The sequence below is a fragment of the Salmo salar genome, chromosome ssa06, assembly GCF_905237065.1.
Source record: "Salmo salar chromosome ssa06, Ssal_v3.1, whole genome shotgun sequence".
NCBI classification, from domain to species: domain Eukaryota; kingdom Metazoa; phylum Chordata; class Actinopteri; order Salmoniformes; family Salmonidae; genus Salmo; species Salmo salar.
Window position 1 is genome coordinate 91421844 of NC_059447.1, and position 17943 is coordinate 91439786.

General features: G+C 42.4%; 1 protein-coding gene across 1 annotated transcript in view; it reads right to left on the reverse strand.

Moving 5' to 3' along the window:
- Positions 1–460: 460 nt before the first annotated feature.
- The window catches only part of fndc4a (fibronectin type III domain containing 4a), an 81025-nt gene continuing 63542 nt past the window's right edge, over positions 461–17943 (reverse strand). The window contains exons 5-6 of the mRNA XM_045721184.1: positions 17748–17881; positions 461–1738 (exon numbers count right to left, since the gene is read on the reverse strand). Of these exons, the coding sequence (XP_045577140.1) occupies positions 1697–1738; positions 17748–17881 (176 nt within the window). The 3' untranslated portion in view covers positions 461–1696. The remainder of the gene's footprint in view (positions 1739–17747; positions 17882–17943) is intronic.

Consider the following 17943-nt stretch of genomic DNA (forward strand, 5'->3'; position numbering starts at 1 on the left):
TGTACAAAAGTTAAATAATTTAATGAAAATCATCAACATGTATTTTGTGTGTTCAGATGCTCTGTGTGGACAAAGTCATGGAATCTTATGACCATCAGATTAAATTAACTACATTTTTCAGAGAGAAAAAACGTGTAAATCGGTCCAATTAATGAGCAACATTCATCACCATCATCCTATTGGTGAACGTAGAAAACAATATAGAAAAAACTATGATCTGTTTTAGTAGTAGTCAATGTGTAGCAGAGATGAGTCGGTCATGGTTGTACATGGTCACGTGATGGGTAGATGGTAGATCCGCCAGCGACTTCAGAATGAGTGTTGACCCTCGGGGCTAAGTGGGAATTTCCTAATGGTCAAGATGTTGATTTCTTCCGTGATCGACCCGTGTGATACATATGCATGCAATTTCAATTTGGGTAATTTCCTGTTACATCATAATATGTCTGGGCAGCAGCTATTCCGTTTGAATTTGAAATAAACTTTATTGTTCAATATGTCAGGTAAAACACAGTGTCAGGATATTTACAAGTGTCAAAACAACCAAACAAACAAGTCCTCACTAACAGGAAGGATGGTCATATGACAATAGAAAAAAATTATAATATTCTGCTTTTTCCAGTATTGCAATATTTTTTGTTATTGCATATTTTGTTTTGGTAAAATAGAGAGCACATCAAATACTATGGTGCGGGTGAATGACCGTCATGGGTCCTCCAGTAGTCAAACTATGTAATGTAGACATTTACATTTACGTCATTTTAGCAGACGCTCTTATCCAGAGCGACTTACAGTAGTGAATGCATACATTTCATAAAACATTTTTTTTTCTTCATATGCACGGACATGCGTCAATAACGCGTTGATGATGGTCATAAGGTATGTATTCATCTACAACTACGTGTGTTCAGAACTAGTTTCTATTGCTATAGTCTGTCGGACATTTTCACCTGTGATAACTACTCCAAGTATGAGTATTTGTGGCAACCAATTGGGATGTTATTATTGTGAAATGACTGTACAAGGGGGAAGAGGATTAAGTTGCAGTTTAAAAAAAAAAACAGATCAAAGGTTATAATCAAAGTAACATAATCCATAACATGGAATCTAGTTTATATTCAAAACACACATGACAACATGAACAGGAAGGGCTAGATTCAGTCTGTATTGTGGGTAAGATCCGTGTTTTACCACGATAACATTTTAAAGGGAATTTCTGATTAAACTGATATATGCAGAGTGGACAGTCATTACAGTCTCTGCGAACGCAGGAACATTGCCTTTAAATTTTGCTGTAGCACGGATCGATCTCTCCCGCAACACGGATTGAATCTACACCAGAGACAGATGTCCCAGAGATGGCCATGGTGTACTAATTACAAACCAAGTATCTCACTTGAAATACTTTAACGATACCTGCATAATGTATAATGTATTAACATTAAAATAGTGTATGTGCAATCACCCTGCAGGCGTGCTTGTGTATTTGTATGTATACTTAACTCTCTGTGTGTGTGTGTGTGTGTGTGTTCTTTGCTAAATTAGCTTGGCCGACATGCATCAATGGTCATGCCTCAGGGCGGCAGTTTATCTAATGACTTGTTTTGTCTTCATCAGAGAGGAGGAGAGAAGATTGAGGAGTTGGAGAATGTAGCAACGGAGGAGGAAGGTTGGAATTGCCGTCTGCATTCTTCCCTTAAACCTCAATTATGTTGATAGATTGTAGCGATGGATGAAACTGCAATAGATGGAAACAGACAGACACATCAGGCTTCGTGAGCAATATTCTGACGTCACCTTAGACCTTTATAAACACAACCCAATTATTATTTTTTTGTGTTCTAAAGGCCATTGTAGAGGCCAAAACTTTATCTTTTAACCCTTGTGAGGTCTTAACATTCTGTATACTCACCTTGTCCTAAGGGTAAAAAAAAAATGACCCGCCTTCACTAAACCCCTAGAATAAAGCAGCTTAATTGAATTTTAAACCCCAAATCTGTTTTGCAAGAAGAAACAACCTGTCACCTGATATTCACAAACTTTGTGAATATCTGGGTTTTCCCTCTTCACAATGCAGAAAGACTGCATTTAATCAGTGGACACCACTCATTTTTATTACAACACACCTGTCATAATTGTTTTCTTTACTTAAGTAGAGTTTTTTTTAATTATTATTATTATTATGCTAAAGGTACTGCATAGGTGTAAACATGTTTTTTTGCAAGAGATAGGACTTGTATAGCCTAAGAAAGTAGCAGAAATGTGCAGAATGTAGTTTTGAATGTATTTTATTGAAGGGGAACAATAAGTCTTCAACTTTTTGGGCAACATAGTGATTTATTATTATATACTGTACAATGAGGAATTCAACTACAAAATACTAGTCTTCTCCCAGTTTTTGAACCATTGCACCCACCCACAAGGTGTATAAACAACAACAATAAATAATAATAAAATAAGATAATAGATACAAAACAAAAATGTGAAGAACATAAATCAATCAACTCTAATTAGCACATGTAGGACAGTATGCAAGTGTGTGTGCATGGACTTTGCTGATGTATTTCTCACATGTGCAGCACATAGTATTTATTTTACAGTCCTTTTGGGGGCAGAATTGGCATCTCCTCCGCTTGCCTGCCCCAGCTGCAGCTGTAACCGATGTGAAATGGCTAGCTAGTTAGCGGTGGTGCGCGCTAATAGCGTTTCAATCGGTGACGTCACTCGCTCTGAGACCTTGAAGTAGTTGTTCCCCTTGCTCTGCAAAGGGCCGCGGCATTTGTGGAGCGATGGGTAACGATGCTTCGAGGGTGGCTGTTGTCGATGTATGCAGAGGGTCTCTGGTTCGAGCCCAGGTAGGGGCGAGGAGAGGGACGGAAGCTATACTGTTACACAGCCTCGGGTGGATCAGGACAAGATTCAGCCCCCTGAACAGCTTTCACAAGCACTGCAGAGGCTGCTGTGCGGTGGAGGCGCTCCCTTCTTTGAATGTGTGGGTTTACAAGTGCCTTTCCCAGCTGCTCCAGGAACACCCTCCTCTTGTTCTGCTTATCAGGCATCCAGGTAGGGTTAATCTTGTTCCATATCACGAAGGCATTGTATGAGGACACATCAATGATGTTATGGAAGATGACCAGGGGCCAGAGGGCAGTCATCCTCCTGCAGCTGTAATTTCCAATCACCTTGTCCAGGTTGTCCACGCCTCCTTTGTTGTGGTTGTAGTCCAGGATGTTGGCTGGCTTCCTGTCCTCACGATCACCATTTTGTGCAGTGTGCTCAGGAGGGGCACATTGTTGTTCCTCTTTGGGAGGTAAGAAACTAGAGTGGTGGTGGGGGGGGGGGTGAAGGCAAACTGATGAGAAGGCCTCTCTCCCCCATGTTGTGAGGAGTGCAGGGGGGAGCTCAGGCTTGTTCTTTCTAACTGTGCCAACCATGGTGATCTTCCTCTTCAGGAGCTGCTGGCTGAGTTCAATCAGTAGCACACATAACATGAATTTCTCATTGTGTGTGTGTGTGTCTTTGTGGTGTGTAAATGATTTTATAACTGCTGGGTCAAAAATGACCTTAAGACAATCTTTGTATCCTGGTGCTGTTCAGCTTCCATGGAAATATGAACAAAAGCAATGTTTCACTTTTTCTAATGTTGGGGTCACTCTAGGAAAAGTCATCAAATCTCAAGTTGAAAAAATATCATTTAGGGGGTTTTCTCTGCTGTTTAACATGTTCATTGGTTATTATTATACTGTCAGAGGGAAACAAAACGGTCTGAATGTGAGTGAGGGGGTCTGGGGTCCACTCACCAACCAAGAATTCACAAAATGGACAATCACCATATTGAGACTGCATGCAGAATTCTGCTAAATATATCCTCTGTGTACAACGTAATACACCAAATAATGCATGCAGAGCAGAATTAGGCCGATACCCGCTAATTATCAAAATCCATTAAAAAAAGTGAAATTCTACAACCACCTAAAAGGAAGCGATTCCCAAACCTTCCATAACAAAGCCATCACCTACAGAGAGATGAATCTGGACAAAGCCCCAGGACAGCAACACAAAAAGACCCAACCAAATCATGTGAAAACAAAAATTACTTGACACAATGGAAAGAACTAACAAAAACACTGAGAGAACTGGAATGCTATTTGGCCCTAAACAGAGAGTACACAGTGGCAGAATACCTAACCACTGTGACTGACCCAAAAATAAGGAAAGCTTTGAATATGTACAGACTCAGTGAGCATAGCCTTGCTATTGAGGCAGATCTGGTTCTCAAGAGAAGACAGGCTATGTGCACACTGCCCACAAAATGAGGTGGAAACTGAGCTGCACTTCCTAACCTCCTGCCAAATGTATGTGTCACAACTTCCGCCGAAGTCGGTTCCTCTCCTTGTTCGGGCGGCGCTCGGGGGTCAACGTCACCGGTCTTCTAGCCATCGCCGATCCACTTTTCATTTTCCATTTGTTTTGTCTTGTTTTCCCATACACCTGGTTTACATTGCCCTCATTACTTGTCATGTATTTAACCCTCTGTCCCCCCCCCCATGTCTGTGTGTGTGTAATTGTTTATTGTCAGGTTGGCAGTCTTCTGGCTGGTTTGCGCCGGGTTATATTTTACACCCGTGCTTTTTGACAGCCTGTACTTTTTACTTTGTTATTTTGTACTTAGTGCTGCCTCACTTGTTCTGAGGGCATTTTGTTTTTGTGACGCGGTTGGGTTCTATTCATATATTGCCTCAGTAAAGTGCCTTGTCCACTCATCTCTGCTCTCCTGCGCCTGACTTCCAATGCACCAGCTACAGCCACACCTTGACAGTATGACCATATTATAGACACACACTTACAAAAGTTCCAAAGGAATAGAGACATTTCAAATGTCATATTATGTCTATATACAGTGTTGTAACGATGTGCAAATAGTTAAAGAACAAAAGGGAAAATAAATAAACATAAATATGGGTTGTATTTACAATGTGTTTGTTCTTCACTGGTTGCCCTTTTCTTGTGGCAACAGGTCACCAATCTTGCTGCTGTGATGGCACACTGTGGTATTTCACCCAGTAGATATTGCGGTTTATCAACATGGGATTTGTTTTCTAATTCTTTGTGGGTCTGTGTAATCTGAGGGAAATATAATGTTTACTGTTCATTTTATATTGTTAATTTCACTTTGGTTTATTATCTATTTCACTCGCTTTGGCAATGCAAACATATGTTTCCCCATGCCAATAAAGCCCATTGAATTGGGGGAAGGAGAGCGAAAGAGAGCGAAAGAGAGCGAGAGACAGAGACAGAGAGAGAGACAGAGAGAGACACAGAGACAGACAGAGACAGAGACAGACAGACACAGACAGACAGAGACAGACAGAGACAGAGAGAATTAAAAAAAAATAGTTTAGTAGTGTTGGATGAAGTTAATTTTTTTCAGAAGGATATATACAACTACCCTCCACAACATAACAACTCCAAACCTACAACCTGATTTTGGTCAAAATTACCTGGAAGGATTCCTCCTACCAAGGATTCTTACTGCCAGCAAATTCTATGGCAAATCAACAACCAGCAAAAGAAGCAGAAAGTGCAATCCCCCAAAATACCATCCAACCTGGAACTGAGTGAGTCATGTTAAGTCTGAAGCTACTTCTAAAGCCAAGAAGGAAAATACATTACAATAATCTCTAGATATTTTACTTTATAAAGGCTGAAAGCTAAGTTAAGGCTATCAAGCTTGCTAGGACAGAACATACCCTGCAACTTCAATTTGTACAGAGGTGTAAAATGAGAGGTGTGAAAGCCCTTGAGCCCAAATGCAGAGGCCTCTTTGGCCCCCTGTTCCATGGCTTCCCCTTGAGCAGAGGTCATCACAGCACAGTACTCCTTGGATGTAAAAAAAAGAAAAGAGAAGACATGGAAAGAGTAGAAAAAGAAGCTCCTCATGGACAATCCACTGACAGTTTTTGCTGACTGCTACAAAAATGAGAACGTAAGCAACTTAATCTTCCACACAGACCATCCCCTGGCATGGCGCAGTGCTATATTAACACACTATTCATCTGTCAAGAGAGGGGGTGTTAGCGATGGGTGGAAACTCAGGATACTAGACAATGAGGACTCCGAGACAGCCAATGTCAACCTGTAAGTCTGGAACAGTATTGAACAGGGCCCCAACCCCAAACAGTTTGAGCAAGACTTCCACAGAATCAAAGAGTTTGAGTTTATTTTATTTTTACAGGGACAGTGCACATTAATCAACGTTTCAGTAAAAGTGACGGTTTTAGCCAGCCGGCTAATTTTCAACCGCAGTCCCTGGGCAGGTTATTAAAAACAATTACAATACAGACAATCATTGAGCAGTGAGCACACGCAGAGTAACATAGGACAAGCAAGCCATAGCATACAAACAGAGAAACATAGGACAAGCAAGATGTAGCATACAGACAGAGCAACATAGGACAAGCAAGATGTAGCATACAGACAGAGCAACATAGGACAAGCAAGATGTAGCATACAGACAGAGCAACATAGGACAAGCAAGATGTAGCATACAAACAGAGCAACATAGGACAAGCAAGATGTAGCATACAGACAGAGCAACATAGGACAAGCAAGATGTAGCATACAGACAGAGCAACAAACATAGGACAAGCAAGATGTAGCATACAGACAGAGCAACATAGAACAAGCAAGATGTAGCATACAGACAGAGCAACATAGAACAAGCAAGATGTAGCATACAGACAGAGCAACATAGAACAAAAAGCAACAAGACAAAATCCATAAAAGCAACAGAGTGTTTCGATACCTCACAAGCTACAGACAACAGACAACATGGAAAGCGGCAATACACAGCTAGGGATTATGTTCACAAATCTGATTGACCTTTAGCCATGTCTTCATGCATTTTGTGAAAGTGTGATATGTGGTGCAGTTATGTGTGTCTGGTGGCAGTGTATTCCAGACATGGGAAGCTCTCACAGAGAAAGCGGATTTACTAAAGGTGCTTTTCCTTAAGGGAACTACACAGTCACCTCTCATGGCAGACCTTGTGGATCTGCTGCCATATGTTTGGGTTTTCTGTGTAACAAAAGTACTGAGTGGAGGGGGAGCCAGGCCATTTAGGATCTGGAATACAAGACATGCGTCGGTGTATTGCACAAGATTTTCCCAACTCAGGAGCTCATGCTTTCTGAGGATGTAACAGTGATGATGGCTATTGGGCTTCCTATCAAGCACTTTGAACTGAATAGGTTTTAATGTTGTATAGCAAGCTTGGGTCCAACTAGTCAAGCAGTATGTTAAGTGGGGGAGTATCATAGATTTGAAGTACAGTTTTGCTACCTCTGTAGTCAAACAATTTCGTACAAATCGGAAATGAGCTAGGTTGAATTTGGTTATTTGAATTAACTTTTTCACCTGCTTTTTAAAAGAGAGGTTAGAATCAAGTATGATGCCAAGGTACTTAAAATCAGATACCACCTGGAGCTTCTCCCCTGATACACAGACATCTGGTTCAGTAGCATCAGATACCACCTGGAGCTTCTCCCCTGATACACAGACATCTGGTTCAGTAGCATCAGAAACCACCTGGAGCTTCTCCCCTGACACACAGACATCTGGTTCAGTAGCATCAGATACCACCTGGAGCTTCTCCCCTGATACACAGACATCTGGTTCAGTAGCATCAGATACCACCTGGAGCTTCTCCCCTGATACACAGACATCTGGTTCAGTAGCATCAGATACCACCTGGAGCTTCTCCCCTGACACACAGACATCTGGTTCAGTAGCATCAGATACCACCTGGAGCTTCTCCCCTGACACACAGACATCTGGTTCAGTAGCATCAGATACCACCTGGAGCTTCTCCCCTGATACACAGACATCTGGTTCAGTAGCATCAGATACCACCTGGAGCTTCTCCCCTGATACACAGACATCTGGTTCAGTAGCATCAGATACCACCTGGAGCTTCTCCCCTGACACACAGACATCTGGTTCAGTAGCATCAGATACCACCTGGAGCTTCTCCCCTGATACACAGACATCTGGCTCAGTAGCATCAGATACCACCTGGAGCTTCTCCCCTGATACATCTGGCTCAGTAGCATCTGTTGCCCTCTTTGTGAAGAACATGCAAACAGTTTTTTTCACATTGAGATGCAAACACGAGTCACTGAGCCACTTTGTAACCTGGACCATTACAGTAGTGTGTTCTTGTGCAGCTTGTTGTTTGCTCTTTGCATGCACATATATCACTGTATCATCTGCATACATTTGAACTTCAGACCCAGTACAGACAGAAGGCAGATCATTAATGTACAGGCTGAACAGGAGGGGCCCCAGTATTGACCCTTGGGGCACGCCCACATCATAGCTAAGAGTGGGCGACAGCTCATTGCTCACTCTGACACACTGAGTTCTGCCTTCCAAGGTATGATTTCATCCATCTCAAGGCATCGGGGGAAAAGTTGAACTTGGACAATTTTGTGATGAGATCCTCATGGTTAACAGTATCAAAAGCCTTCCTTAGGTCCAGAAACACAGCCCCAACAACAACCCCTTTATCCATCTTGGACTTCACATTTTCAAGAAGAAAGCAGTTGGCCGTTTCTGTGGAGTGTTTCGCTCTGAAGCCAAACTGCATGGAGTGTAATGTGAAGAGGCTGTTGTTGAGGTGGGCAATCAGTTGTTCTGCTACACACTTTTCAACAACCTTCGACTTCCATACCCTTGGAAACACCCCCAGACAAATAGATGTGTTGGTGACCTTAGTAATGGGGCCAATGAGTGACTCTTTGTAGTTTTTAAGAAAGGTAAGAGTCCAGCCCAAACACATCTTTGACTTTAGAGTTCTTTAGTGAGCTAATCACCTTGTTCCCCTCTGACTCAGAAACCTCCCTTATGATGAAGACAGGTTGAGCGTCATTCACTAGCACTGAGCCCAAGAAACCAGTGGAGGGGTTCTGTGTCAGTACCCTGATGGAGTCAACAAAGTAGGAATTGAAGGCTATTGCTATTTCGACTGCATCCTGTGTTAGATTGTTATTCACCATGATTTCTAGTCTTTTTGCGGTGTTACTATGGTCTTTCCCTGTTAACTTTTTTAGATTCTCCCAGATCAATTTAGAATGTCCCTTTTCGCTTCACCAATTATGTTAATAAAAAAAGTTTGCCTTGGCCTGTCTGACTTCTTTCATCACCTTATTTCTCAACATGGTAAACCTACGTCTGTCATGCTCTAATTTGGATTTTAGGGCTGTTTTTAAGAGCATAATCTCGTTCTTTCATCAGTTTCCAGATTTCCCCATTTAGCCAAGGAAGAGTGCTCTTTTGGCCAGGTTTGGATTTGATTTTCTTTAGGAAACCATTTATTGTAGTCTGGATTGTGGATAGAAAAACCTGACTATCAGCTTTCACATCTGTATAGGACAAGAGATCGTTCCAGTTAATTCCCTTAATTGCGTTTATAAAATAGTTTAATTCACTCTTAGGTATTCTTAGTTGATCTGTCTTTCTAACAGTAGAGAGGTTAAACTTGCTCTTAGACAGCTTTCTGGCTATAAGTGTCAGATTATGATCAGACAGCCCAGTAACCATATTGAATGATTTAGTCAATCTCTCTGGTTTATTACTGAACACCAAATCAATCTGTGTTTTAGAGCAACAAGTCAGGTTGGCTCTTTAAGAGGGTGAACAGCAGGAGAAGCTCTTTCTTGGTGACGATTCCCCGAGCGAGTAAGACCAGACCCCCTCCTTAAACAGCCCCACAGACAAGCAACCCCAAGTGGAGAATCAAACCCCACAGCACACAGCAGGAAAGGGTGGCAACAACACCCAAGGGAGTGATTTAAAAAAAAAAAGCTTCTTCCACTTTCCTCAACTCATGAGTGGTTATCTCCACCCTGCTACCACGAAAAGACTTCCACCCTGCTACCATAAGGCGGGTAAACGCATTTCCTGTAACTGTACCCAACACCTAATAAAAGAGCAATGGACACCCTGCCCAGACCAGCGAGACACTCCCCTGACAACACTCCCCTGACAACCTCAGCACACACAGGGACAAACACCTACAGTGCATTGGGAAAGTATTCAGACCCTTTGACTTGTTCCACATTTTGTTAAGTTACAGCCTTATTCTATCATGGATTAAATAAACAAATGTCCTCATCAATCTACATACATTACCTCATAATGACTAAGCAAAAACAGGTTTTGAGAAACTTTGACAAATGTATTAAAAATAAAAAATAAAAGAGAAATAGCTTATTTACAAAAGTATTCAGACCCTTTGTTATGAGAATCAAAATTGAGCTCTGGTGCATCCTGTTTCCATTGATCATCCTTGAAATGTTTCTACAACTTGATTGGAGTCCAGGTGTGGTAAATTCAATTGATCTGAAATGATTTGGAAAGGCACACACCTGTCTATATAAGGTCCCACAGTTGACAGTGCATGTCAGAGCAAAAACCAAGCCATGAGGTCGAAGGAATTGTCCATAGAGCTCTGAGACAGGATTGTGTCGAGACACAGATCTGGGGAAGGGTACCAAAAAATCTCTGCAGAATTGAAGTTTCCCCAAGGACACAGTGGCCTCCATCATTCTTAAATGGAAGAAGTTTGGAACCACTAAGACTCTTCCTAGAGCTGGCCGCCCGGCCAAACTGAGCAATCGAGGGAGAAGGGCCTTGGTCAGGCAGGTGACCAAGAACCCGATGGTCACTCTGACAGAGCTCCAGAGTTCCTCTGTGGAGATGGGAGAACCTTCCAGAAGGACAACCATTTCTGCAGCACTCCACCAATCAGCCCCTTATGCTAAAAGTGGCCAGACGGAAGCTACTCCTTAGTAAAAGGCACATGACAGCCCACTTGGAATTTGCCAAAAGGCACCTAAAGGACTCAGACCTTGAGAAACAAGATTCTCTGGTCTGATGAAACAAAGATTTAACTCTTTGGCCCGAATGCCAAGCGTCATGTCTGGAGGAAACCTGGCACCATCCCTTCGGTGAAGCTTGGTGGTGGCAGCATCATGATGTTTTCCAGCGGCAGGGACTGGGAGACTAAGTCAGGTTTGAGGGAAAGATGAACGGAGAAAAGGACATCAGACTGGGGTGAAGTTTCACCTTTCAACAGGACAACAACCCTAAGCACACAGCCAGGACAACGGAGGAGTGACTTTGGGACAAGTCTCTGTCCTTGAGTTGCCCAGCCAGAGCCCAGACTTGAACCTGATCGAGCATCTCTGGAGAGACCTGAAAATATCTACGCAGCGATGCTCCCCATCCAAATACAGGAGTACCAAGCTTGTAGCGTCCTACCCAAGAAGACTCAAGGCTGTAATCACTGCCAAAGGTGCTTCAACAAACATTTGTCCTTATAGGGTATTGTGGGTATCGTTTGATGAGGGGAAAAAACTATTTAATACATATTGGAAAATGTGGAAAAAGTCAAGGGGTCTGAATACTTTCCAAATGTACCTGGAGGTGACAGCTTTCCCTCCCCCTAGACACAACTATGACAACATAACCAACAAAAACCGCTGTCGCATGCTGGATCTGTACGCAGTCAATGGTATGCTTTGAGGGGCCTCCTACGGTAGGTACCTCAACCCAGAGTGTCTCAGAGCGTTCACAGTCAGCCCACTGACAACCCTATCAGATCACAGCAAAATCACAGCCTACTTGAACAGAGCAATACTCAACCATGAGGCATCAAAGCCCAACAAACAGCATGCTATTAAAAAATGCTATCGATGGAAGGAAGATAGTGTAGAAGCCGACCAAAGAATAATTGGACAAAAAACAAATCCAATCCCACAGTAGACAACTTCCTCGACAAAATGTTTCCCTGCAATAGTGAAGGTGTTCATTTAGTAGAAAGCCTGAACAGTATATTTGACATATCAGCTAACATAGCGAATAAATACAAAAATCAAGCAGAAAACCTAAGAAAATTAAGAGCAATGAGAAATGGTTTGATGAAGAGTACAAAAACCTAAGAAAGAAATTGAGAAACCTATCCAACCAAAAACGAAGAGACCCAGAACACTAAAACAGTACAGAAGGAACAGCACGTCAGAAAAACAGCTGTGATTGAAGAATACATAGAATTAAGTTACTTCTGGGAAAATTGGAAAACACTGAACAAACAACCAAACAAAAAAGAGCTATCTATCTATCTATCTATCTAAAATGGAGACGTATGGATAAACCACTTCTCCAAACTTCTCCGGCCATATTACAAAGACTAAGAGTAAAAACATATGCATGCCAATTTACAAAACATAGAATCAGCTATTATAGACTACCAGAACCCATTGGATTCTCCAATTACATTGAATGAGCTACAGCAGAGGTTCCCAAACCTTATTTTACCCAGGGCCCCTTACCAGCATTGGGGAATATCCTGCCCCCCCATTCTACTATTTGCACATTGTCACAACTGTACATAGCCTATGCAACATTTGAAATGTTATACTACATCTTTTAACTGCTAATAATATAATGTTTTAAACGTTGTTATTCTCTTAACTGTTTGTGTGTGTAATGTTTACTGTTTTAATATCTTGATTGTTGTTGTCCTGATCTTGTTTAATTCATTTTGTAGCTTTTATTTTTTATTTTTTTCACTTGCTTTGGCAATACAAATACGTTTCCCATGCCAATAAAGCCCCATTGAATTAGAGAGAGAACATGCTAATCTAACTCCCTTGACTCAGTGTACTATTTAAAGCATGCGTTTCATTTCTCTGTTGGAAATAAGAAAGGTTCACACTTCCGACAACAAAACACCACCCCATTGTCAGTTATCAAATCCGTAGTCGTTAACAGCTGTTGTTAGTGCTGTTGTGTTGTTAATTATTATTTTTCTGCACGCGTTGTCCTTGTCTTTCTCAGCAGACTGTCCAAACAGATCTATGTGTCTCTGACAGATTTAAAAAGTTATTCAACACCATCAATCGCCATCGTTAAGCAATGTCTGGCCACATCGTTTAGGTGAGAAGAAGAATCGATCGTCATGAAAGCCTCTTTCCTCGCCTAGTTCTACAATTTCTCTTCTTATAATCTGATTTTAAACCTTACCCTAACTTTCATCCTAACGTTAACTACACTGCTTACTTTATGCTAGCGACAGCTAGCCTAGCGGTTAGAGCATTGGGCCAATAACTGTAAGATTGCTGGTTCAAATCCCCAAGCCACCTAGGGGAAAAATATATTAATGTGCCCTGGAGCAAGGCACTTAACCAAAATAGCTCTGCTCTGGATAAGAGATTCTACTAAATGTAAACATTTGCATATTTTTCTCAACAATATGATGATAAAGTTTTATGATTTACCCCTTAAAATATTAATAAGAAATGCGTGAAAGAAATGAGTGACAAAAAAATCCTACTCGAAAAGCTTACTTCATCAATTCTACCGGTTAAAGTTAATCAAGCTTTCATCACGACCCTCATCAGAAACCCTCTCTTTCCCCATCGGACCCTTAACGACAAGAGGAAGAGTATGAGCCAGGACATTTGTTCACCTCCTTGCTCGGGTGGTGCTCGGCGGTCGACGTCACCGGTCTTCTAGCCATCACTGATCCATTTTTCATTTTCCATTGGTTTTGTCTTGTCTTCCTACCACACCTGGTTCCAATCCCATTAATTACATGCTGTGTATTTAACCCTCTGTTTCCCCTCATGTCCTTGTCTGTGATTGTTTGTGATGTTATGTTACGTGGGTTTGTGTATCGGTGTGCGACAGGTATACTTTACCCATTTATTTTGTACTTTGGTTTTGGAGTTAAAAAAAAATTAAATACTCCATTATTAACCAACTTGGTTTCTCCTGCGCCTGACTTCCCTGCCACCTACATACACGAATATGACAACACTGAAGAGGATTACCCCTGAGATTCTTCAAACAGGAGAGACAGAGAGAGAGAGTTTCAATACCTCCCTACCCTGGGGGTTGGTGAACATTATAATGAAAATGACCCCTCACTTCGACTGGCTGATGGCTTCAATAACACTAAGCTCTCAAAGGCTTTTGCATGTTCCCTAAATGGCAGACAATAAACATCTATTCCCTATATAGTGCACTAGTTTTTTTTACCAGCGCTCATAGGACTCTGTTCAAAATAGCCCGGTCAAATAGAGCGCACTATACAGGGAATAGGGTGCCATATGGGACATATTCAGTGTTCCACCTCTCACACTCTCTCTCTCTCTGTGTCCCCATTTGGCAAGCAGATCCCAGTTGCATGTATTTTTCATAGCAGGGACTGTCTACTTCTTTTTCACTTCTCTTCTGCAGTCCTCCACATAAAGACGCTGCTACAACAATCCACCATTAACACCCAATGTAGGCGTCATCGTTGACATATGGAATTAGGATGTATGTTTTTTTTTTTTTATAATAATTTCTTTTTTTCCCAGTTTGACGACAACACCTGTGAGATGGAAAGGGATATGTGACATTGATACATTCTGTATATTCCTATAGTCCAACAGTACAGGTTGCCATGGTGATGAGGGGCTGCCTGTGAATATAGCATGGTATGTCACTGGGTTGTTAGACGACAGGGGAATCTTTCACAGAGAAGGTCACAGGTAAACTAGTGGTTAGAGCTAGTGGTTGCTGGATCGAATCCCCGAGCTGACAAGGTAAAAAAAAAATCGGTCGTTCTGCCCCCTGAGCAAGGCAGTTATAACCCACTGTTCCCCCGGGGTGCCGAAGACGTGGATGTCGATTAAGGCAGCCCCCCGCAGCACCTCTCTGATTCAGAGGGGTTAAATGTGGAATACACATTTCAGCTGAAGGCATTCAGTTGTACAACTGACTAGGTACCCCTCTTTACCATTAAATGGAACACACACGCACACACACTGAAGTTCACAGTTGAAATGGAGTGCTGGGATATACTTAGGTTTCAAGGCTGAAATGGACACCACTATAGAGGTTACTGAGAGGGCAGCAACAGAAACGGTCTCCTCTGAGTGGAGAGTGGAGAGTCTATGATTCAGCCCAGTGATAAGTGGAAGCAGTCAGGGTGTAAAGTGGTGGAGTGATATGTGGATGCAGTCAGGGTGTAAAGTGGTGGAGTGATATGTGGATGCAGTCAGGGTGTAAAGTGGTGGAGTGATATGTGGAGGCAGTCAGGGTGTAAAGTGGTGGAGTGATAAGTGGAAGCAGTCAGGGTGTAAAGTGGTGGAGTGATATGTGGATGCAGTCAGGGTGTAAAGTGGTGGAGTGATATGTGGATGCAGTCAGGGTGTAAAGTGGTGGAGTGATAAGTGGAAGCAGTCAGGGTGTAAAGTGGTGGAGTGATATGTGGATGCAGTCAGGGTGTAAAGTGGTGGAGTGATATGTGGATGCAGTCAGGGTGTAAAGTGGTGGAGTGATATGTGGAGGCAGTCAGGGTGTAAAGTGGTGGAGTGATAAGTGGAGGCAGTCAGAGTGTAAAGTGGTGGAGTGATATGTGGAGGCAGTCAGGGGGTAAAGTGGTGGAGTGATATGTGGAAGCAGTCAGAGTGTAAAGTGGTGGAGCTGTAGAGATTACAGGTATTGCTGTACAGTATTTGACTGCTTCTGAACGTGATATTTGATGCAAGTACATGAATACATCATCAGGTACACAATGTGGTGCCTACTATTACTTTAGTACAAGTATATTACATTTACTATAGTACAATTGTATTACAATTACTATAGTACATGTATATTAAAATTATATTATAATTACTATAGAACAATTATATTACAAATACAATAACACAATTATATTACAATTGCTTACTGTTACAGTATGGGTACTTGACTTAATGGCTAATAAGTTGACCATTTTCTAAGTACCTTGCTCATTGATTGGAAAGCAGCTGCTGTCATCCCCCTCTTCAAAGGAGGGGACACTCTTGACCCAAACTGCTACAGACCTATATCTATCCTACCCTGCCTTTCTAAGGTCTTCGAAAGCCAAGTCAACAAACAGATTACAGACCATTTCGAATCCCACCGCACCTTCTCCGCTATGCAATCTGGTTTCACCTCAGCCACGCTCAAGGTCCTAAACGATATCGTAACCGCCAGTGATAAGAAACAATACTGTGCTGCCGTATTCATTGACCTGGCCAAGGCTTTCGACTCTGTCAATCACCACATCCTCATCGGCAGACTCAATAGCCTTGGTTTCTCAAATGTTTGCCTCGCCTGGTTCACCAACTACTTCTCTGATAGAGTTCAATGTGTCAAATCGTATGGCCTGTTGTCCGGGCCTCTGGTAGTCTCTATGGGGGTGCCACAGGGTTCAATTCTTGGGCCAACTCTTTTCTCTGTATACATCAATGATGTCACTCTTGCTGCTGGTGAGTCTCTGATCCACCTCTACGCAGACGACACCATTCTGTATACTTCTGGCCCTTCTTTGGACACTGTGTTAACAACCCTCCAGACGAGCTTCAATGCCATACAACTCTCCTTCCGTGGCCTCCAACTGCTCTTAAATACAAGTAAAACTAAATGCACGCTTTTCAACCGATCACTGCCCGCACCTGCCCGCATCACTACTCTGGACGGTTCTGACTTAGAATATGTGGACAACTACAAATACCTAGGTGTCTGGTTAGACTGTAAGCTCTCCTTCCAGACTCAAATCAAACATCTCCAATCCAAAGTTAAATCTAGAATTGGCTTCCTATTTCTCCACAAAACATCCTTCACTCATGCTGCCAAACATACCCTCCTAAAACTGACCATCCTACCGATCCTCGACTTCGGCAATGTCATTTACAAAATAGCCTCCAATACCCTACTCAATAAACTGGATGCAGTCTATCACAGTGCCATCCGTTTTGTCACCAAAGCCCCATATACTACCCACCACTGCGACCTGTACGCTCTCGTTGGCTGGCCCTCGCTTCATACTCGTCGCCAAACCCACTGGCTACAGGTCATCTACAAGACCCTGCTAGGTAAAGTCCCACCTTATCTCAGCTCACTGGTCACCATAGCAGCACCCACCTGTAGCACGCACTCCGGCAGGTATATCTCTCTGGTCACCCCCAAAGCCAATTCCTCCTTTGGCCGTCTCTCCTTCCAGTTCTCTGCTGCCAATGACTGGAACGAACTACAAAAATCTCTGAAACTGGAAACACTTATCTCCCTCACTTGCTTTAAGCACCAGCTGTCAAAGCAGCTCACAGATCACTGCACCTGTACATAGCCCATCAATAATTTAGCCCAAACAACTACCTCTTCCCCTACTGTATTTATTTATTTTGCTCCTTTGCACCCCATTATTTATATTTCTACTTTGCACTTTCTTCCACTACAAATCTACCATTCTAGTGTTTTACTTGCTATATTGTATTTACTTTGCCACCATGGCCTTTTTTTTGCCTTTACCTCCCTTATCTCACCTCATTTGCTCACATTGTATATAGACTTATTTTTGTACTGTATTATTGAATGTATGTTTGTTTTACTCCATGTGTAACTCTCTGTTGTTGTGTGTGTCGAACTGCTTTGCTTTATCTTGGCCAGGTCGCAACTGTAAAGGAGAACTTGTTCTCAACTTGCCTACCTGGTTAAATAAAGGTGAACGAATTGGCTCCTGTAGTTGACTGTGAAATCTACAAAATGTATCCCATGGTCTAAATGAATGCCCTCTGGTTGACCTTGCCGACCTTTCTCCGTAGCAGTCCTGTGCTGTGGTGTTGATTGATTGATTGATTAATTGCTTAATTCATTAATCTATGTACCTTGTTCCGTAGCAGTCCTCCGGAGCAGTGTTCTGGCGTGCTCGCCAACGACGACGGCTTTACCTTGTCTTTGCCGGTACTAGAGTCGTTGTCTTTGATGATGTCATACTGCCGACAGAACAAGGCAATGACAGCTGCAGGGGGGGAATAGAGAGACGAGAGATGGGGATTAACATATTGTCATTGGTCACTCACA